At 41.1% G+C, this 24,277-nt stretch overlaps 1 protein-coding gene across 8 annotated transcripts in view; it reads left to right on the top strand.

The window, feature by feature from the left end:
- LOC137652292 (cAMP-regulated phosphoprotein 21-like) overlaps positions 1–24,277 on the top strand; it is a 383,279-nt gene that overhangs the window by 254,670 nt on the left and 104,332 nt on the right. For 7 of the 8 annotated variants that reach the window (XM_068385596.1, XM_068385602.1, XM_068385601.1 and 4 more), the window contains 2 exons: positions 2,292–2,523; positions 21,718–21,819. In XM_068385596.1, the coding sequence (XP_068241697.1) occupies positions 2,292–2,523; positions 21,718–21,819 (334 nt within the window). The remainder of the gene's footprint in view (positions 1–2,291; positions 2,524–21,717; positions 21,820–24,277) is intronic. The other variant, XM_068385599.1, reaches the window with a different exon arrangement.

Consider the following 24,277-nt stretch of genomic DNA (forward strand, 5'->3'; position numbering starts at 1 on the left):
CAGGACGTAACCCACAGGAACATAGATATATTTTCCATTGGTCTTGTGGTGGCTGCTCAGCAAGTGGTCTAAACTACTCAAGCTCCTTGATGGACAAGTAGCAGTGGGTTGATGGCTGAGGTTACCCAGGTTAGTCTGGAGTGAATGAGTAAGAATGACGGGCTCTCTTCTTCCTTTTCACTTCTCCCCCCTGGGAACACAGCACCACGGTGTTCAGCACAGCTGACCTCAAACCCCTTCAGGTAAGACTCATTTCAATGTGAATCCTAAGTATAGAAATAATACTTGTTGCATGCCCCCAATACCCCTATGAGGGAGGCTATTGGGGTAATGTCTTCGGACTCTCATATCTTTATGATTCAAGTTCCTACGTTAAAAGACCAGCTACATTGCTAGTATCATAAACACAGTTTCAATGGCTGCTAATAGTGCATAGCACAAGATTTTAGCAAGGGCAGGGTTCCTACTACTTTCAATCACAAATTGAAGTAGAGAGAACCCCGAGGTCAAATGCCAAGGCCAGTTGGTGAGGACTTCTACACTCCTAAGTGGTGAGTTATCCCTAATAAATAGCGTAAGGTTTGTGTTTTTGTTGGAACAAATGACAAATTTGTAAGTAATTTGTATTTTTCCTAACATATGAACCTGGAGCTATTTATACGAAATGACCTGCCAGCCCTGTCTCCCAGTAAGTCCTGTCAGAAAGCAAAGTGGTTGTTCAGCTCAGATGTGTTAGGGAGTGGGGTAGCTGACTACCCCCACCCCCACCCACTAACTAGCGGTTGGGGGGTTATCCCTCACTAAAATTATCATGGTTCGTTTTTCAGCTTCACTGAAAGTGTACCCCTAAAAAATAGCTCCAGGTTTGTGTGTTAGGAAAAATACAAATTACTTACAGGTATTAATGATGCATTCTTTTATTCGCAAAGGTCTGCCACCAGATTCCTCCAACCATTCCTGTCTCTTGCACAGATTACCCCAGCTAATTGCTAACTTTTTCTTCAGGTTTTATTCCCCTAATTTGAAATTTTACTTTGGCATGTGATGAATTAGCTGTTCTAGTGTGTCATGTCTCATATTTGTTTTGTGGTCTTGCTTAGAATATGTCACTACTTTGCTGGTAGTTGATTGTTAAAAAAGCTGAAAATTTAAACCACATTAAATTTATTGAAAGTACCAATGGTGGTAACTATTCAGTTTATTTTCAAGTCTTGGAGAGAAACGAAAAAGTTTTGTAGAATTATGAATTCAAAATTAGTCCCACACCATTCCAGAACTGCATTAGTTTTGTGTTTTTAGCTCAGAATTTGCTTCTAATATTCCTGCTTCCCCTGCACCTCTCATCCCTACTGCTCTTGTTTCACTCACCCTGCAAGTTTAAATTCCTCATTTAGTTAAAGCTAATAAATTTGAAGTAAATGTACTGTACACTATAAATTTTATGTAAATTGATTTTTCAGGACCATTCATCAAGACATGATTATGGAAACCAATTGAGATCAGTCAGTTACAGTAAATATTGTGTTTTGACATACAGCATATCTAAAAAATTTAGTACCTGATTTTTAATACAGTTTTGCTATTGTCTCGGACCATTCCTCTAATTTCTCTCGATAAACATTTAAAAACTGCCTAAACTTTCCTCCCCATACAACATTATCCCTCATTTGCAAATAGTATATTATCTAAATAGAACTGATTAAACAGCATATAGAATAGTTTTGGTCATACTGTGCTATATATAGTTTTGATGCAATAGGTGGCTGATTTGATGCTATATTTCCACAATATTAAATTAGAGGCTAGCCGTAGCTTGGAGCATGGTACAAAAGCAACAAGGAACTAGTTAAACAAAGGAACCATAATTGTAAGAAAAATTACCATAGGGTAACACAATAAGAGCTACAGTGAAAACTAAAAACCGTAGGTTATAGTTATCAGCAATAGACTGCAGAAAAAGAGATTGGAAGCTTTCTCTCTCTCTCTCTCCTTCAATTATAATTAATAGTACAGAAATCCCTTTACATTTTATTATATAAAACTATTAGTCCTTCACATAGTCCCTTTCAAAGACTTCACACTGAATAGTATCCAGATGTAATGAAGAAATACAGTCTATCTTCCAATCAACCGCACTGAACCATGAGTTTGTATTAGATGGCAATCTTTGTAGTAGCCTACTGTAGAACTTTATAATTATTTAACTTAGGGATAATAGATATTTGATAGTTGTTATGAATCATTTAAGAGTCTGTGGTTGTTTATCTTTATTACTTATTTTTCTTTTGAAGGAGGAAGTTTTGTCCCAGGCTACACGGTTGTGGCCTATCCAACCGGTAGCAGTGTGGGAGGCAACTCAAGTGGTCAAGAGCCAGCAGGTACTACATATTACTACCAAATTCCAGCGGCAGCAGCAGCAGCAGCTGCAGGCATAACTGGCCCCTTACCTACAGCCCAGCCTACACAAACTAGTTTACAACAGTACACATTAACTCCCTCATCTTCCACCACCACTTTTCCACAGTGAGTTTTTTGTTTAAAATTTTTTAGAGAACTTCAGACCTCTTACTATTATAGTTGTCATAATTATTTGATATAGCAGGCATACCAAGTGCCGAACCTTTAGTAGAAAACTAGTATTTTACGATGGTAGCGAAGGATTGAAGAAATATCTCACATTGTTTTCTTTAGTACCTTCAATTTCATTATCATTATTTTATACAAAATTAGTACCGTGCAGCTTTTCATGAATGGAGATTTTGAGTCCCCCTAATCTGTGAATACTCAAAATTTCATTAATGACTGAATATCCACCTATACTAGCTTTAATGTTACCCATAAAGGCCCAAACTTACCAGAATATTCAACTCACACCCGCTATATGACATATTTGTAGTTTTTAACATCCATTTAGGCAAGATAATACTGTACATTACTTCAAACCATTGACAATAACCAAACTATCATATTTAGAATAATACAGTAATTCAAGTTTAAGGGCGCTAGCTCAAAACCTTGACCTCATTAGCTAAAATGGAGAATTTGTGAGAGTCCATAAATCTTGCTGCGGAGTCATAAGTAGCCATTGTGTGGTCCTTTCTGGTCGTAGCTTGGTGGAAAAGGCTAGGGTGCTAGTCATGACTGAACAGTATTTGTTCAGTCTCTAGGACATCATGCAAATAGTGCAATGGCCTCTCTCTTGCCTCTGCCATTGATAAGTAACCCGTAAGGGTAACCTCTGAATTGATAATCTCTTCAAAAAAGGTGTCGAATCATCTGCATGTAATCCTCGTACAATATAAGGCCTGATCTAGTTGTGTCTGATTAATATCTTTCATGATTTCGATGAATCTTCCCTTATGTTCATATAGCTGAAACAACCTCTCAAATCAAAGATAGAAGACATGCTGAAGACCTTCTGCCTGCTGAAGTAAGCGCTCATGACCAACCTTTTTATACTTTTATTAATAATGTGTTATATCGTAGGGTTTCTGTGAAATGGGAAATGCAGATTTTCAATAGTTTTTTAAACCATACGACTAGATCTAAGGATGGTTGCATCAGATATTGAATGGCAATTGGGATCATCCTGGTATAGGCTTGGTCAACAAATCATCTCAATTTTTATTTAGTGGTGTTATTGTGGGTGCTACCACCTTAACTGCAGAAACAAGTCCCTTGGCTATTGCAGGGACATAGGGTAGTAAACAAGGGGGAATGTTGAAGGTTTTAATTTCAAAGGTGCTCCAGAGCAGAATCCTAAAGGTGAGGAAAATACTTCCAATACAGAAAAAATATGGTAACCAATAGCAAATAATCAATTAGAACCAAAATCCCTAGAAATAGGTTTTCCTTCATCAAAACCCCTTTTTAAGGGTTAATGTGCTATGTTGTCTCCAAGGACTAAGATCAGATAAATAACTGAGTAGACTTGTGTACTATGAAGGACTATTATCTACAACCAAGCAAACAACTAAATCATGGTGGGCAAGACTGCTTGAAGTTCTTCATGAGCATAGATAACTCCCAGGAAGCTTAGAGGTCTATGCTCTTTAATCAGAAAACCATACTCAAGCCTGAATGGTAGCCTTTGACAGTGCAATGTAAAGGTGCTTCTCTAAGTAAAGGAAGACAAGGAAATCCGCGATCCATATTAGTGTTCCTCTACTAAGGAAATATCCATTTTACAACACCAATTGCAGCAATGGGCCACTTAGCATGGTAGACAGTTGTAGAGGAATGCTTAAGGTATTCAGACACTTCTTGTGCAGTGCCTTGTAAAAAGTTTTTCACTCGGAGGAGATGTTTGATAGCCCTCAGCTATGAGCCTCTGGGGTAGTTCTCTCGGGACCTTGACCAAGAGATCAAGCAGATTGGAGTACCACTTGGCATAAGGCCATCTGAGAGCCATCCCACAAGAGGACCAAAGCAGAGAAAGACTTGATTGGAGTCTGCTTGGGCATTGCCCAGTCCCACTCCGACGAATCCTTTGCACTCTTCTTCCCCTTCAGGTTGTACACCTTCCACTGCAAAGGAAGTCACAGTGAAAAAGGAGTGTCGACTGTATATTATCAATCGGGACATTGGTAAACTATGATGCTATGTCTAATTATGGTGTTTGGTGTTATTCGACGGAGCTTGAAGCAATTGAGTGTTTTAATTTGTTTTTGCATATTTTGTATGGGAGGATAAAGAATTTCCAAAGAAAAATCATAATTCCACAAGCCAGTACGGTATAAAGATGAAAGAGTTTCTGATAGATGAGTTCTGGCTTTTCTATAGATCGTGTTGATTTGCAAGGCTATTGTCAATATTATTCAGGGGGTCTTTCATTATTTTGTGTAGGTCTTTCATCATGTAATAATTCAGGAGCCTTATTAATTTAAAACTTTCTAACTACAAAGTTTCCAAATTTAATCAGTTTTTTGAATGATGACATCGTCCCACTGGTATAAAGTTATTATGGCGTTTTTAAACCTTCTTGGGCGTGGAATTTTGCTCTTGCATTGCTTCTAAATATTTACTTAAACCCTTTGAAGCCGAGTATTTTTATCTTAGCTATTTCAAGTAACCTGTTGGTCAAAAGTGGTTGCACTAGACCCTTCAATGTTATCAAATTGAAACCCCCATAAGTATTGCAATCAAAGAAAGTTTACATTTTTCACCTGCTCTGAGGATGCGGAGGATTATTGCAGTAGATATGGAAATGAAGATAAAGTTAATTCAATACTGTTATGCTACTCACTTTGCCTCGATACCATCTCCTGTATGTAGGTCTGGGGTTTTTGAATCCCTTAATAGAGATCTACATAAGATAGTGCATATTGCAAATTATGAGGCCTGAAGTTAAACTCTAACAAATCTCAAAGTATGATTGTAAGTAAGTTGAGTTCAGTGGCTCTTTAACTTCCAGATCTCTGCATTGATAATGTTTCTTTAACTATGACTCCTCTAAAATTTTAGGTCTGCTTCTCGATTGTAAATTTACTCTATAGAAACACAGTCAGTCTATTTCTCATTCAATTGCAAAATGAGCTTATTGAGAAAATCTTAAGATTTTTGGTGATCAATCTACACATTTCTGAAGAATTGTTTTAAATTGTTCATTCCACCTTGTTTTGAGGATTGTTCTCCGGTCTAGTCTTCAGCTGCAGAATCTCATCTTTATTTCTCGAGCAAAAACTTGCAGACTATTAAATTTCTTATTCCAGATCCAGATACATCTCTAGCTCTGTCATTCGGTAAGTTCTTTAAGCATGTTGCTTAAGATTTTTCATGATTCTGATCATCCTTTTTATTCAGATCTTCCTAGACTGCCACCCTGTTAGTAGTACTGGATATACAGTTAATTCTAACAGTTGTGCTTTCTCCATCATAAGGCTCAGTACTACACAGTATTCTAGAAATATTATTACAGCTGTGACCAGATTTTTTAAATTATCTCCCTAATTATGCAGTTGAAATAGCAGAACCTAAGAAGTTCAAATTTGCAGTGTATGCTGTTATGTTGACCAGGCTGATATATGTCTCTCTTCATAGGTTATATATGACAGATAAGATATTTTATAATAATTATTCATAACTTATGTAGTTTATTTTTTTCTATTTTCTTTCCTCACAGGGCTATTTTTCCCTGTTGGAGCCCTAGTGCATATATGTAGCATCCTGCTTTTCTAACTAGAGTTGTAGTTTACCTAGTAATAATAATAATAATAATAATAATAATAATAATAATAATAATATAGAAGCAAAATTTAGGTTATTCCACAAAAATTGAGCCCCCTCCCCCTCCACTACTCTATCTACAGGGCTATCCTTAAGGACAAGAAATTAAAGTAATGCAAACCTCAATACATATAAAAACCTCTCTCTTAAGGGGAGCAGATGTCATGCATTAAGATTTGCTTCACAATTCTGTTTACACATATTTTAATATACAGTAAGTGAACCCTCGCTACTTCGCGGTTCGACCATCGCGGATTCACCACTTCGCGGATTCACCACTTCGTGGATTCACCACTTCGCGGATTTTTTTCATAACGCATGTATATACATATATCGCGGATTTTTCGGAAATTTCGAAAATACCGCGATGTGACCGATGGTGCGAGATAGGAGAAAGTAAGGAAAATTGAATCATAATTAATTTTCAATATAAATGAAACTTTGAGGAGCAACAAAGATATCATTTGTTAGAGAGATAGAGAGAGGTAAGGAATGGGAGGTAGTGAAAAGTAGCCCACAGAGAGAGAGAGAGAGAGAGAGAGAGAGAGAGAGAGAGAGAGAGAGAGAGAGAGAGTGTGTGTGCGTGTGTGTGTGTGTGTGTGTGTGTGTGTGTGTGTGTTGTTTTAAATGTAATAAACAAAAAAATTTTATAGGTTATAACACATTGGTGCTTATGTAATATCAACTGTATACTGTAGACGGTTTGAATAAGTTAAGAAATGGTATAAACGATACTTTGTTAGTGTATTCGTACACTCTCAAGAGCGGCAGCTACACGTCAGCTGATCTAATCACAGCCAAAAGTAAAACAAAAAGAAGTCAACAATACTCGATTTTTAAAACACACCCGAAATTTAAAAACAAAAGTACATGCTTTCTTAATGTGCAATTAACTATTTAAAGAGTAACAATTTTCTAGAATAAAATGATGTTTCCCCAAAAATAGTGGTTTGCTGATGAAATCGGATGCCGTATTTTTAGCAACGATTGAAATGGATGTAAACTCGGCATAATTTTTTCATTTCGTATTTAATTGACACTAAGAAAACTAATTTTAGTTCCTTCATCTATATGTAAGTATTGTATAACACGAGAGAGAGAGAGAGAGAGAGAGAGAGAGAGAGAGAGAGAGAGAGAGAGAGAGAGAGAGAGAGAGAGAGAGAGAGAATGAATCAGCTGTTGTAATTGAATGCCGTGTTTTTGTTTCGTGAGAATTTCATCGCCATGACTATAACAACAACATACTGTACTGAACTTTACAGTATTATAAAGACTACTGTAATATGATAAAGTAAAATATTTGTAATAACCTATTTTATATGAAATGGAGCTATTTTTTTTGTTTGAAATTTACATTTACGTACGTAAAACAACTCTCTCTCTCTCTCTCTCTCTCTCTCTCTCTCTCTCTCTCGTAAATTGTTTTCCTGCTTTGCTACGTATGTATGATTTTATATAGATACGGTAAATAATATTTGTAATAACATATTTTCTAAAAGCTTTTACGTAATATCATTATTTATCACTTTCATCATGCACGTTAAATGCCTTCGTTTGTTTACTGAGCGTACTTTATTACGCCGTCGTTTCAGGCGGCGTCATAAAGAAAAACATTTCATTTGGAAGTCCTAAGAAAAATTAAGTAAAACATTGGTAATAACAAAATCAACATACTGTACTGAATAATCAATATAATCGATGCAAAAACTAACCTATACACAGATGTGTAAATGCGTTTGTTTCTTCATTATGATCAGAGATAAATGTAAACAAAACATTGGTTGCCATTTTTTATAGTGCTTTTTGGCGTGTTTAGGAAACGCGTGATATAAAATCGCCTTTAATATTTGTGCCTGTTTTAGTTTAGGGTACTGTAGTATATGCATTAAGTGTTCTGTACATTAAAGGGTAGTTTGTTAACAGTACTACGTACAAGGGAAGGTTTTAAAAGTCTGAATATACATGTTAAATAAATAGGTAAATATGGTGTCACTACTTCGCGGATTTTCACCTTTCGCGGCCGGGTCTGGAACCTATCTACCGCGATAAACGAGGGTTCACTGTAGTACATTATGAGCTCTTCATACTAAAACTTTGCATCATTCAGACAAATACTTTTTTATTTTTTAACAAAATGTAATTTTTTTAGTTTTTCAAGTTTTTATTATCCTTTAAAATATAATAACAATTATTTTGAACGTAGGTTGCATGATAGCTTTGTTGTAAATACATTTTTTCAACAGCAGGAAATTCAGAAAGTTTACTTTTTTTTAAGATTTTATGATTTTATTCAAAATATTTTAAATTTATATATTTCATAAAAATTAAAATTCACCTATTACTTTACCGAAAAGAAAATCCATGAAAAAAATGACAATTTGTCCTAAATTGTATTTTTCCTAGCTATACAAACCCGTAATCATTTAATATAGGAATTCGCTTCAGCTCAGCTGAAACAGCTGAAGAGAAAGCAAACCAGGCAGTTGTGCTGATTGGTTGGCTGGCGGTATGGGGCGGGGCTTAGCTCCGTCCCCCTCTACCGCCAACCCGCTTTCCTCATTCAAACGCTTTAGGCTCAATGTAGAACATGAGAGGGGTGATAGAGCTGGGCATTTATATTAAATGATTACGGGTTTGTATAGCTAGGAAAAATACAATTTAGGACAAATTGTCATTTGTTCCAACGCGATATACAAACCTCGTAATCATTTAATATAGGATGACTCACTAGTTGGTGGGAGGTCTGCCTTTGCTTCTTGTGGACAGCTAACTGCCCGGATATAGACCTGGTCTCGAATGAGAGCACAGGACTAAATCCACCTACCCCTGTCTCTTGACCCGACATGATGATGGTGGAGTCTGAGAGACAGGGAGCTGCCACACGGTGTGTAAGAGCATCGCGCAACCAGAGAGCGTGAACGTAAGAGACACCCGACCCTAGGGTCACAGTGACTGGATGAAACTCCAAAACCAAAAGGCAAAGGGTTTATACATCCACCGTCCTCCCTCCCTAGCAGAAGAGGGGGGGAGAATACTTGTAAACAAACTCTAGCAATCTTACCTGGGAAGACTTGTCTTGATGTATGGAACTCTAAGGGAGGAGACAGAGAGAAAGGCGATCACCTGCAGACTGCTTTCACACTGCCAAACATACCATAAAATCAAGACAAGAGACTTCCCTGTCCCGGAGGAACTGGAAAGGTCAGATAATAGCTTGAGCTGCTACCATAGGGCCAAGAACAGTTGTCCAAGGACTTGCGCGTAAATTCCCTCAAGTAAAGGCCGTAAAGGTGATCTTGCGTTTCCCAATGCCAGCCTTCAGCACTTGGCCCACTGCAAGATTTCTCTTGTAAGCGAGTGAGCTTTAACCCTTGCTGGTGCTTGGACTCTTGAGGAAGTCTCATACACCTTGCGGATGGTCTCACGGATCCAGAAGGATATCGTGTTCCTCGACACCTCCCTCTTGGTTCTGCCGGTGCTAACGAAGTAGTCGAAATTCAGGTCTGAGATGCAGAGTTCGTTTAAGATAGCGCCGGAGACACCTGACGGGACAGAGAAGCCTCTCATCCGAGCCGCCACATCCGGTAAGGAAGAAATAGTGAAGGCCTCGAACCTGGGATTGTGGATCGCTGGGTTCTGAGTCTTGGCCACAAACTCTGGTACAAAACTCAAGGAGATCTCCTTCCAACCCTCTGCGTGAGTGACATTACAAGAGAGGCTGTGTAACTACCCGACTCCCTTCGCTGATGCTAAGGCTAGCAGTAAAAACAGTCTTGAAGGTCAAGTGCCTGTTTGAGGCACGGCTCAAGGGTTCATACGGAGCACGAGTAAGAGACCCGAGAATTAAGGTGACATCCTACTGGGGAACTCGATTTTTCCTCTGGGAACACGACTGTTTGAAGCTCTTAATGAGCACAGAAATCCCCAGGGCGTTGGAGATATCTATGCCCTTCAGACGGAACACCATTGCAAGGGCAGACCTGTACCCTTTAATGGCAAAAACCGAAAGGAGCTTATCTCTGCGAAGAAAGACTAGGAAATCTGCGATCTGAGTCAGAGAGGTTCCGACTGGAGAGATACCCCTTCCACTACACTAATAACTGAAGACCAACCACTTCCCCGGGTAGACTGAGGAGGAGGATCTTCTAAGGTACCCTGACAACTCTCTTGCAGCGAGTCGTGAAAAGCCTCGCATTCTGAGGAGATGCTGGATAGTCTCCCCGCGTGAAGTCTGAGCAACTGCAACGCCTGGTAGTACCTATTCGACAAGAGTCGCCGAAGGAGATTGGGCCAGTGTGGTAACTCTCTCGGTGCCTCGACCAGGAGTGACAACAGATCGGGAAACCACTCCATGTGTGGCCATAGTGGAGCAATGAGAGTCATCCTGAGTCCTGGAGCTACTAGGACCCGGTACAGGACTGCGCGACGCAAGCAAAAATGGGGGAAACGTGTAGCAATCCAGTAGATCCCAAGGATGTTGCAGCGCGTCCTCGAACGCAGCCGCGGGATCTGGTACTGGAGAGCAAAACACGGCAAGCTTGGCATTGTGCTTTGTTGCGAAAGGTCGATGAATGGTTCTCCCCAGAGGTTGAGTACTCGACTCGCGACCCAAGGGTGAAGAGACCAATCTGCCCCTGTTACCTGGTTTCTGCGAAGACTTCTCTTGCCTGGAATGTACCTGGCTGACAAGGTTACGTGTTGATCTTGTGAACACTCAAACTTTGGGAGCTGTGCACAGTCCGAAGGACAGGACTTTGAACTGGTACACCGTGCCCTGGAAGGTGAATCAGAGGTACTTTCTAGACGACCGATGAACTGGTACTTGAAAGTACGCGTCCTTCAAGTTTATCGAAATCATAAAGTCGTACTGCCTGATGGCTAACAACATAGTGCGAACTGTTAGCATCTTGAATGCAGTTTGCTGAACAAAGTTGTTCAATGGTGAAAGGTCGATGATCGGTCTCCAACCTCCTGGTGACTGATCGTGTACGACTTCTAGCACAATCTTCTCCACCATTTCAGGTATGTTGGAGCGTATGTGTGGAACGCTATTGGAGTGGAAGGTGGAAGGGGGGCCCGATGAAGCACGAATGGGAGCTTGTACCCTTCGGGAAGGGTCGACACTACCCATTCCTCGGCCCCGAAGTGCTGCCACATCTCCCAATGGCGCGATAGGCATCCCCCTACCCTCGGCAGCATGGGAAGTGGAAAGCCAATCTCAGCGTTTCCCTTTCCCTTACCTCTGTTCTTTCCCCGACGTGGAGGAGCTCCCGAGGGAGGCTGAAAGGTCTGTTTGGGGGCAGAACCCTTCTGAACAGGAACAAATCTCGGCTGCACAGGAGCAGCAGGAGCACGACCAGTGGTACTCTTGCTACTTCCCGTGGGCTTGGCCTGACTCTGCCTGGCTGCGGATGGTTTCGCGGGACCAGGTCCTTTGAAACTCACAGCCTGCACCTGGTGGATAATGGAGTCCTTCGAGTCGAGGCGCCATTTATCCCTAGCGGCCCGAACTTCCTCTGGTGTACTGCTCCATGTGCTCGGGAGTAGGGAGCTTGGTGTCCCGCGCGAATACTGTGGCCGTACCACACCAGTGGTCGAGCCACGATGCAGCCTTGAGAGCAGCTACAGAGATGGACTCCATAGTTGAAATCTCAGAGGCCGGGAAGGCCACTCTCTGGGATTTCAAGCTCTAGACCGAGGAACCCCCAGCAAGCGCTGAGACCGCGGGGTCGAGAGGGAGAGGACAAGACACAGAAGACTCTGTGACATAGTACCTCTTCTATCACTGGAGTGGTTAAGGGAGAAGCTTGTTCGAACCTTGGTTCCTAAGCGAGTCACCAGGTCCTGCAAACTGGTCACTCACTCGGGGCAATGCTCGAGCAGCCTGTCTCAAACAGGGTAGTGTGAGGGGCCGTGAACTGCCTTGGGAGCTCCCCATAGGATCTCCAAGGCTGTACACTTATCTCAGACACTACCTCAGGAGGAGCCCTGAGGCCATTAATCTCACGTATGGGGTTAATGACCTCTAGGAACTGCGACTCCACCTCGGGATTGGCGGATCCCTCGGTCCCGCTACATCCGTAGGTGTAGCGGAAGCGACATGCTGCACGGGTGATGACATCCCCCATGAATACCCTTGCTCTGGTCCTAGGACCAAACCAGGCGTGTATTCAGGAGTCAAGGAAGGACCCTGGCAGGGTTCATCCCCGACGGAATGCATTGAGGTTCCAAACTTTAAATCAATCAATCCCACTGCGACCGACTGCGTGACTAGTCGCTGCAAGCCCCATGAAGCTCCCGAAGGAGCTTGAGCAGGAGCAGGGTCGCTGGGAACTGCAGCGCTCACACCAGGAGGTGTAGACAGGTTAGTCGCGCGAGTGGTGCATGCGGCCTCACCTGTTACATGGCCAGAAAGCATGGGGGTTGGCTGCTTCTCGCGCGGTTGGTATGCGCGAGAGCTAGCCTGGTCGAGCACGACTGCCCCCCCATGTCGCGGGCTGAGCCGCAAGGTGGCTTCATGACAGGCCCAAGTCGCGCGGGTCAAGTGCGCGACTGTCTGGGCCTGCTCCCTGCTCACGCGACACATAGAGTCGCTGAGTCGGTCCGCGTGGCTACCCCCGTGGAGGTAGTCGTGCGTACCACAGATTCTTCACGAGAGACCATAGCTGAGATTTGTCGTGCCGAAGCCAGGACTCTCCTTTCCCTGCTCAAGAGAGGTTCAATTCGAGTCTAAGCAGTAGATTGGGGGCTCGAGGACCCCGTCACCATGCTCTGGGAGACGATACCTACGCCCTCGAGCTCGGTTGATGGGCATGGAGGCCTTGCGTGAGATTCGCCGTGAACAATCCCACTAGTGCGGGGAACACGGGAATCTCGCACATCTCCCTCATCCTCCGGAGGAGAAAAGGTATCTCGGGGCGCCATGTCCCTTCGATTGCGACTAGCCTTCCTGGCCCTCTTCGCTTTCCTCTTCTTCACCTTCTTCTTTCTCCTGGGGGAGAAGAGTCAGAGTCAGAAGATGAAGACAAAGAGGAGGAGGAGAGAGGAGGAGGAACTAGAAGAGGAATACCGCCCAGGCTTCCTCTTCTTGTGCCCCCTCCGAGATGCTGGAATGTTGGTTTAGGCAACAGCAGACGACACTGGACGAGGATGAACAACCTGAGCCATGTCTGTAGGAAGAGCCATGGTCGGTGAACATGGTGAACCTGAAAAACATATTGTATCAGCAGGAGTTTGGTAGATTTTAATTTCAACTGCTTATCAGCAGGAGATTTGGTAGATTTTAATTTTAACTGACTTGTGGGCGAAGCTGTAAAGGGTTTGCCATCAGTCGTTAAAGAAATCTCAGTGATTAAAACCTTACTCCCTTGTTTTAACAGGGAGTCCTGCAATTATTTTACCCTTGGAAAAAGTTTGCATTTTGCCAGGAACAAATGCTTTATCAGGTACATAGTCAACAACAACAGGGGCATCAGTAAACATGGGAGTCAATAAAGTTACAACTTAGGGTTGCCAGGTTTCCTAAGTGAGAAAAGGCCAGCTTTGATCAACTGCAGCTTTAAGAAGTTGAAAAAGGCCAAAGGTATAGCCTTTAAGGCCAACCTTTTATGATATTGCCTAAGGCTAACCAATTTAAAAAAAAAAAAAAAAGCCAAATTTGATGTCTTTAGCTGAAAAACGCCAACCTAGCATCCCTGTTACAAACTCAATTACATTCATGTGTTCATCAGCAATCGTATTATTCAAATGATATTGTTGAAGCTCTTGCACCATATTTAAATGGCGTCTTAACAAATTTAAGTCAAGCTTACCTGATAATCTGAGAGACGCCAAAACTCCCACTTCCTACCAAGTAACGTGTCGTCATCGGTATCAGCAATCTGTCGGGTGTCTTTCGGGATTGCCTAAATAGCGGTAGCGCTAAGGTCAATCCCCCCCCCCCCCCCCCCCCCCCGGCGAAACCCGAGAAAACCCCGACAGGTTGTGAATCCGGGCTTCCCAAAATGGCGGCCAGGATTCACACTACGGCAAGGAGAACCTTGAGAGCAAGGTTTTCCCCTGCATGTCGAGCAGAGTGTGTGCGGGTCTACTGAAAGTGACAAATGCCACCCACTGCAACTCCCGCCACGGCCTGCACAACATCGCATTTTAGAGAGTAACTTTCTCCTTCATAACAAAGACCAATCACTAGTACACAAGCACAAGAGAAGGCAAAGGGCTGTAGCGTAGAGAGTGGAGAGTAGCACAACCATCTACATTGAGCCGAAGCAAGTGAATGAGGAAAGCGGGCTGGCCAGGGTGGTGGTGGTGGTGGTGGTGGTGGTGGGGGGGGGGGTTTGCAAAGCTAAGCTCCGCCCCATACCGCCAGCAAACCAATCAGCACAACTGCCTGGTTTCCTTTCTCTTCGGCTGTTTCAGCTGAGCTGAAACAAATTCCTATATTGAATGATTATGAGGTTTGTATATCGCGTCGGAACAATTAATATTTTTCTCCTCTTTCTATTGATACAGTTACTTTTAGAATTGGAAAATAAATAACAATCGATTGATTTAATTTTATGAGGATAAGTATGTTTTCTAAATATTAGCCTCCAAAGACTTCATGTAATTTTAGTTTTGCACTTTGAAAAATTAAAGTAGTAACTTCAAAATTACCTTACCTGTGGTGTAATTCTAACTGGGTTATATATTTCATCTGTTCCGTTGCCTATTCTTATATTATGGCTTCTGCCCCTGTTACTTGGTGTATTTATTGCTTTTGATATGTTTATTGGAATTATAAAAAATGCAAAACACTTATGAGATTGTGCAGTGACATATGTTCATGAAAGTAAACAAACTGACATACTTACAACAACTCACTCAAGTGGGACAACTCACTCAAGTGAGACAACTCACTCAAGTGAGTTGTCCCAGCTGTTTCGTAATTTCATGAAGGTTGGTAATTCTCTTTTAGATGTGTGCGATTGTCAGATGTATGAGAAAAACTTTATAATTATTACGGGAATACCAAAAGGGCAGTACAAAAAGTACATCTGTCAAACTTCAAATGCAGACGATGGAAATAGGATGACATCATAATAAAAATAGCTATATCTTCGTTATTTATCAAGATAATCATATAAAACTTCTTTGGGGTGTTATATGATATGTTTTCCTTTACATACACCAAGTAACTTTTTTCAATGCCTGAAAAATATTGACAAAAAGTCATGGCGGCTGGTCCCCTTAACATCGATAGTGAATAGTGTACACAACAAGCAAGTTAGATGTTGTGTATAGAGCAGTGGTTCCCAAAATGGGAGGATCTGCCCCCTGGGGGCAGTGGATTGATATTGGGGGGCCGATGAGGCAAAAGTTGGGGTTGGGGGCGACAGGGTGCCATTAAGAGCATTTAGGCAATAGATAGCTTACTTTTTCTTTTTTGGACAAAGTCTTAATGACAAAACCTATGTTATAAAAACTAAGACAAGAAACTCATAAGCAGTTTATAGAATAGATAATGGATTTGACATTAGGATTATAAATGAATGCATAACTCTGTTACCTACTGTAGTTTAAAGCGGAACAGTGGTGGCACATGGACGTCATCTGGAAGCCAAGGGAACGCCAGTCTGAAAAAGTTTGGGAACCACTGGTCCAGAGCAAACAGAATAGGAACCTTACAGCTGAATGTCATCTTTTATGGCAGATCTTGGTAGTAACCAAACGTAACCCGTGAAGTTAACTTGAAAATTCACATTTTTTGTGCTAAACTGTAAAGTATAAATGCACTTTGTTCCTGCTTAAAATATAAATCATTGTCTTTTAAATAGGGAGATGTTTCCAATGTCACCTGGAAAAGCCATGAAAATCATTTAACAAGGAGTTAAATGACAGTTGGTGAGGGGGGCAAGAAGCCCCCCCCCCTCCCCCCCCCACCACCACCACCACCACCACCACCACCACCACCACCACCACCACCACCACTTATTGGAAGGGCCTCACTTTGTTTCCGGCAGCAAGCTACTATGGACACACACTGAATAAATTTTCCATTTTCTTTTTCCATCAGAAAGTGAATGCTGGATGTTAGTTTTAATGGTGATGGATGTGAAGCAAGAGATACGTAGATCTACACTCTTTCTGGGCATCTTGTAGGGGGCATGATTGTTCGCAAACATCCCTGTATGCCGAGTGCAGGTTGTGGCCTCCTGTGCATTGGCGGGTTTATGCCCTGATTTGGAAAAAGAAAGCTAAACCTTCACCAGTGTCTGTACAGTATTGGCAATGTCCAAGAAGACAACAAAGAAGTATTTTGCTTTGTCCATCTCTTCAATGGCTGTGTGTCGTCGGGGAGTGTGGGTCAGGAGCAAGGAGCCCTCGGATCTGCATCAGCAGGCTTTTCAGGTTCTGTTGGGATGTTGGATTCCCCCAGTGTTCACCACACCCCTTTGAAGATTAGAAACACTTCATCTGTCTCCCCGAATTTGACCAAAAGAAGTCTTCGGCCTCCTTAGGTTTTTCAGGTAGGCCCTCAATGACATTGTTGAGGGAACTGGTAGCTAAGACTACCTCTCCTCTAGTATCACTAGTGCCAGTGTCAACTGTGGTGATGCCAGTGGTAAAAGACTGTTAAGGCTAATAGAATGACACCTTTGCCAGCGGGAGAGCTCTGCACTGGAAGGTATTGAGCCGGAGGTTGGACTTGAGTCAGCACCGGTACTTGGAGTTATCCCGTTCACCCCTGACTTGGTCACCTACGTGTAAGCCACCTTGTCTGAAAAACAAAGTTCAGGATGGAAACAGTATGGTCTGTGCTGTGTTCGAGCAGAGAGGGAGACTTCATGCTCTTGGTGGACCTGAAGGGCACATACTTTAAATTAACTGTGCATCAGTCCTCTATATTACCTCTACCTCTCCCTCTACTATACGTTTACGTGTTCAAAACTCTGTGCTTTGGACTGTTTATGGCACCTTGTTAGCAGGAGTGGGCCCACTTGCAAGGGATACGTCTGCTGATGTATCTCGATGATTGGCTGATTCTGGCCTCCTCGTAGAGGCAGTTTCTACAGGATTGACTCTGGATTCAAGCTTTTTGTCACAATCTGGGGATTGTGATAAACTAGGAGAAATCAAATCCTATACCCAAGCAGAGGTTGAAGTACTTGGGCATGCTGATACACATGACAGCAGCAAGCATCTTTCCATCACACAATTGTATCAGCAAGCTCAAGGAGGTTGCGTGACCATTTCTGTTCGGCACTGGCAGTCTTCTTGGCCACATTTCCTTGCTGGAGAAACTCGTCCCACATGGACGCCTCCACCAGAAATCTCTCCAGTAGTGTTTGAAGGATCACTGGTCAGCTGTGAGGGATCCCCTGTTCCTTATTGTTCTAGTGAGACAGGAGGCTCCAGTAAATCTTCCCTTGTGGATCCACTCAACTCTCCTCCTCCATAAATGTGTCGAAGGAGTGGTGAGGCGGACATCTGAAAGTCCAGGTTGTCTCAGGTGTTTGGTCACGAGAAGAAATGCATGTCCATATCATTGTTCTGAAAATATAAGTAGCCTTTCTACTTTGCAAGCATTCCAAGAACATTTGAGGAGGCACCAGGCTGTCTCAAGTGTTTGGTTGTGAGAAGAAATGCATCTGCATATTATTGTTCTAAAAATGCAAGAAGCCGTTCTACTTTGCAAGCATTCCAAGAACATTTGAGGAGGCACTCTGTTATGTTGATGAGCGACAACACCCCCGTAGCGGCCTACATCAACAAGTAAGGTGGCAAGGTTTGGTGAGCTGACAAAGCGGGTGCACATATGTTTCAGCCAGATGTATGTTGGTTTTATGCTCTGTAGAGTTCCTCAGGGATCAACCTGTATGCCACACAGTTGAAAAAAAGCTCCCTTTGTTTTGCTCCCTTGTTCCAGACCCATGAACCATGTTCAAAAACACCTTCCAACACCCATGGGATCATCTGAACGAGTACGCTTTTGCTCTATTCAGCCTGATCCACGCATTAATCACCCATTTGTTGATTATGCAAGAACTATGGATAATCCTGGTGGCTTCCAAATGGCACATGCTGAATTGGATCCCAATCTGTTAGCACTTGTAGTCGAGGTCCCAAGAGAGCTACCCTAATGGTCCAGGCTCCTCTGTCAGCCACACCTTCAGAGGTACCACAAGTTCATGAAGTCTTTGTAACTTTATGGTAGAAGGCTATCCAGCATCTCCTCAGAGTGAAAGGCTTTTCATGAGGAACTGCACATGACATGTCTAGTTACCTGCTATGGTCTTTTGCAGCTGTCTACCAGGGGAATTGGGCTATCTTCTACAATTGGTGTCATAGAAGGGATAGTTCTCCACTTGGAGCAACTATTACAGATCGCAGATTTTTGTGCCTGTTAAAGGCTACCGCTCAGCCTTAAGCATGGTTTATCGACTTAAGCGCATAGAGCTCACCTTTTTGTGGGATCTCTGTGCTTTTGGAGAGCTTCAAGCAGTCTTGCTCATCCAAGAACCTCAAGCCCTTAGAGTGGGACGTGATCCTCGTCCTCAAGACTCTTACTCGTACCCCGTATGAGCATTTGAGAAGGTTGTTAGACAGAGATCCAAGTCTCAAGACTGTCATTTTGCTAGCCATTGCATCAGCGAAGAGAGCAAGTCAGTTACATGGTCTCTCTTACTTAGTTTTGTGGCAGAGTTTGTGTCCAAAACACAGAACCTTCAGCTTATGACCTCAGGCTCAAAACCTTCTGCATCCCCTCTCTACATGATGCATCAGGTGTTCTATGAAGTTTCTGCAGTGCTATCTGAAGAGAACCTGAAACCTCAGGTCTGAGTGTCAGCAACTCTTTGTTAGCACTGGCAGGATCAAGAAAGTTATATAAAGGAACACAATCTCTTTCTGACTTTGTGAGACAATCCGTACAGTATATGCCTCGACGGCTGAGAGATTCAAGGTACCAGCTAGAACCAGAGCTCATGAGGTCAGGGGTATAGGCCTTATCTTTGCCTTCAATAGAAACCTTTCAATAGGCCTAGTGTTGAAGGCTTGGGTTTCAAAATGCCAGACCACCTTCATGGCCTTTTATCTACAGAAGTATACCCACCAAGTCCCTTGACACCTTTGTGCTTGGTTCTGTGGTGGCTGCTTAAATAGTTGCATAACCAACCCAGCTCCCACATGGGACAGGAAGCATGTGTAGATGTAAATCTTGAATTGGTGATAGAATGACTGGCTATTCTTCATTTTTACTGTCCCCTTTCTTGGGCTCGAAGCTGTTGGAATGTTACATTCTTTATCTGACTTGATGTCATTAAGATACACTTCTAACCTCCATTCTTTAATCCTAAAGTATCTCTCCCATCATCCCTAACAAGGGGATGGATGGTGAAATTTATATGAACTCACTGATCATCATCACCCTCTTGCTTTAGGGTACACTTGGGCACACTAGTCTTTATTATTTTTCTTCCTCTTGTTTTCTCTTCTATTTTTTATAGTTTATATATAAAAGATCTATTTTAGTGTTGTTACTGTTCTTAAAATATTTTATTGTAACTGTTAATTACTTTCTTTTGTAGTTTATTTATTTCCTTGTTTCCTTTCCTCACTGGGCTATTTTTCCCTGTTGGAGCCCTTGGGCCTATAGTATCCTTCTTTTTCAGCAAATAATAATAATAATAGTAATGATAATGATAACAATAATAATAATAATTATATTATTCCTGACTGATTTTCTCTTCGGAGGAAGGATTTCTTCAGTTGAACATGTACAATTCATCTTGGACAGGCCAGGCCTTATTAGTCTTCTCATCCCTATGAAAGACAGGTAGGCAGTTGTGCTCCTGTATGGAACCAGCCAGACTGACATTTCCAGGGAAGAAAAGAAACCATCCAGTTTAGTTCTAGGAATACTTCTGACTCACCAAGCAGTGAGTCTCCATGTTTAAAGGATGATTGTTTTTATTTTGTGTAGAAACAGATCACAAAATTTTAAAGTAATTTAGAGTTTTCCTGGTTGTACTAACCTTTTGCCTTTAAGTTAAACTTCCCTCCTCAACCACCCCTCTCAGTCCTGAGCAGAAACGTCAAGGTTAGGCTCTTTCAGCAGGTCGAGGAGTAGGGGCGTGTTCACCACCTGCCTTTTAACTCCTCGTTAAATTATTTTAATAGCTGTTCTAGCTTACACTAAAAAAATCTCCCTATTTAAAGAACTCGGGTGTGCATAGCAAGGAAAAATAAAAATTACAGTACTTTAAAAATGTGTGGATTTTACTTTGTAGTTGGGTACATGCACATTATTCATATGCTTATGGGGACGTTTTTAAAACAAAGAATCAAATGTAATACAATAATTAGGAATATTTTTGTGATTTATTTATTCCACGTGAAAATTTTGTGTTAAGATATTTAATATAGGAGTGAAAATACATTAAAGTACTGTATATGTGATTCATATAAAAGATATTTAAAAAAATGCCCTACAGTAATGAATAAAAAGATGAGAATTTGAAGAATGAATAAAACATCTCATAGCCTGTGAAAGAATAACACCATACAAATATAAGTAAAATGATGAAATCTATTGCTTGGATATAGTGAAGTGTAAAGTGTATTCGAAAGTGAGTGTTAGAATCTTAAGCAAATTATTGCCTTTATGTTTCATTTTAAAATGAGCATAGGCATACACATTTACCAGAAATGAAAGTTCTGCTCTCTTGGTGGATGACTGATTCCCCTATTAGGTGTAAGCTCCTACATATCTCAACTATCCATATTTGTACAGTACCTTGCTTTTGCTGAGATCTCTATACTAGGTTACCTTTTTCTAGTTTCATGAAATGTTTGTGCTTTTCGTCTTACTTGTGGATTTTGTGTTGTTCAGAGCCTCTTCACATATGTTCTTCATGTGTGTTGACTTTGAGATTAAATTAAGCATTTGTATGTTGTGCTTTGTGCATACTTTCCAAACCCAGTTCGTGTTGATGAGATGTCAGATACTGTATCATTTCATGGTAGGCATATCATCATTAAGTAAGGTAACTCTCAGTGATTTCTACTTTGATAAATCCATGAAGAATGACATGCTTTCTTCTAATGTTCCTTCGGCCTCTTTCCAGCCATGTTTAGCCTCTGGTTGTACTCCTTTTGCCCCATGGGTCTCATCCTTTGCTTCAGCCTCTTCCCCTCATACTGGTCCTTATCCAAATTTTGCTGCTACTGTAAATCATATGATCCCAGTTCTTGCTCAGATATTAAAGTTTTATGCAATTCTTTTCTGAGTCAAGCTTTGTCAGTATCCCTTTTCCTTATGTCCTCCCTCCTTTATTCAGGAAAAAGACCTTACTCTTTCTTTTACCGTTCTTCTAACTCTCCTTCCCATGTTCCCCAACCTCTTTCTTCCCAAGTCTTGCACCTGTTCCTTACTGGATAAGCTCAACAATCATCGCTCTTCCTCTTTCAGACCAAGTTACCATTTATGTTCTGGTTATTATTACTTTTCAGGTTCTGGCAGAATGGCCCTCTAACATTCCATGCAACAAACTTCAGAGATAGGATATGCTCAGATCTTCAGCAGTTTTCTCCTGGAAGTTCCCACCTTAATAGGTACATGTTTATGATCCTGGACTCCCAACCATTTTTTCAGCCATCCCATCCAATGTTTTGCTAAACATGATGTTTGCCATGCCTCTGACCATGCTTCTCATAGTACCTCTGACCATGCTGCTGACCTCAGCATTAATTTTTGTATTAATAGGTATATTGAAAGTGCTACTAACAAACCCCATGCTCATGACAAAGTTTGTTCTTCCTTTAGTATGGACTGTTCTTCTGCCAACAAGAAATTAAGTGAAAAAGGCGCTTCATGCAAGTTCCTCTTTCACTCGCTCCTGGATTCCTGCATTGTTCCTTTTACCTCTAGTGATAAAAGAACTAGATAAATGTGATTGCTGGTTTCTCCTGAACAAATTGGTCTTTCTCAAGGTAATAAGCCTTTAATAAATTTGGTTACGAATTGCCCCTAGGTTTTTTGAGATTATAGAATGTTATGTGCTACCTGCCATAGATCTTCCTAAGCAATACCTTTCACCTTTCTCCACCTCTTAAAACATTCCTTAATCCAGAACTGCTGTAGCAGTTTTTGTAGCATTTTCCATTTGCTGTTAAGCTTTTATTAGACTAAAAACCTTGGAATTCAGATTAAGTGTGCTGAGGTCCTTTTTAATTCCAGTTTTGGCTGGCTCATACTAGAGTTTTAAATTCCAAGATCTCAAATTTGATTAACTGCCACAATATTTGGTTTTATTCTGTACATGTGGGACAGATTTCATTTTGGCTCAACTCAGGGGAGTGAGCCTGTTGCAGACAGAAATTTGAGTGTATGTGGACCCAACGGAAAATCTCGTGTGAACTACAGTATTCCATTGTTTACTGTTTGCCTGTATGCTTAAGAAAGATCAGTACACCTCAAGGGGCCAAGATGATCTTTGTAATGGGTTGTGAGTATCTTGGGACACTATCCTCAAGAGAGGTGTTTTATTGCTGAAAGTAGAAAGTTGTAGGAATTATGTTTTTTGGGCAATCTCCTGCTCCATTTGAAGGTAATGAGCTGCCAAACTGTTGTTGTTATTATTATTATTATTATTATTATTATTATTATTATTATTATTATTATTATTATTTCCTTATACAATATTTCTGAACAGCATAAAATCTTTTAATAATATGTCTTTTCTATTTTTCTCATCCTATGGGAGTGTATTCAATAACATTTCAAGTGGGGTCATGAGGTATATAGAGCAAGTCAGTAGAAGCAAATATGATATTTATCTTACACTAAGGTATTAAAATATACACTAATATAATAGTCTCAAAGGATATGTGGTAACTGTCTTCTTCATATGTACTGTACACTACATACAGTCTCATACACAATACAGCATATACAGTAGTAAGACATAATTGTGGTTAAATACAGTAACTGCAGCTACGATGCATTTTGGAAAGTTTGTCAGGCTCCTTCCATCATTGGACAAAAACATGAATGATTTAGGAAGCACACGTTCCAGGGATTAAGTGTGTGGATAGAGATGGAAATGCAGCGAGAGGTGAGTCAGCTTCTCTCTGTCATCAATCCAGAGTTGAGCTCTTCAGCTGTATACATTCTTTCCCTATTTCCTTATATACCCGATCTTCTATTTGAGCTGTTTTGATGAGTAGTTAAAGTCTTGGTGGCGCTCTCAATATTGGCATTGCTATCTGCATGCTGAGTTCTTGTTTATGGATTTTCTTGGCTTTTGATGTATTGTCTATGTTTCATACCTCTACCCTATTCCTAAGTGTGAGGAGTAGGACTCATTGGTCATATTTAAGGTGGATTCATATTTTCATATTAGCAGTGCCACAATGAATTGAAGCCAGCAATCGTTCAATGCCTGGTGTATAAATTTTGTATCGTTAACTATTTGCTCTCGTTTGGCTGTCTTCTATGATTCTCATTAAAATAGTTAAATTGGCACCTTCCTAAAGGTGATAAGAAATTCACTTGCTTAATTTCATTATGGTTTCACCAACACAGGTGTGGGAGAAGATCTCCCCAACAGGGAATGGAAAGTGGTAACCCACAGTGTTTCTCGAGTTCCTCTTGATTTTGTCTTGGACTGTTTTTCATGATCAAATTGCAAATTTTGTCATATTTGTAATATGAAAATAGTTTAATTTGTGTTTTGTCATCAGTGGAGATAACATCATTGTATTATAATTTTTATTGCTTAGTCTTTTCGTTTGTAATTGTCTTGCATAATTACATTGTAAAATAATTTGATTTTACCAGTAGATTTGTGTGGATTTGAAATTATATCCTGTACCTGGTAACATTTGTCTAGAACTTTTAAGATACTGATCAGTATCAGAGTTGCTGAAGTCATTGTTGATTAATAAATGTGAAATTCTATCAAGTTCTTGATGGGTATCTTACCTTATGGTGCAATGGGATTGGGCCCTATGTGCCTATTCATTGATTGTACTATTCAAATACCTCATAGGGCATTAACTTTTCACGTTT

Source organism: Palaemon carinicauda, chromosome 13 (assembly GCF_036898095.1).
Source record: "Palaemon carinicauda isolate YSFRI2023 chromosome 13, ASM3689809v2, whole genome shotgun sequence".
NCBI lineage: Eukaryota > Metazoa > Arthropoda > Malacostraca > Decapoda > Palaemonidae > Palaemon > Palaemon carinicauda.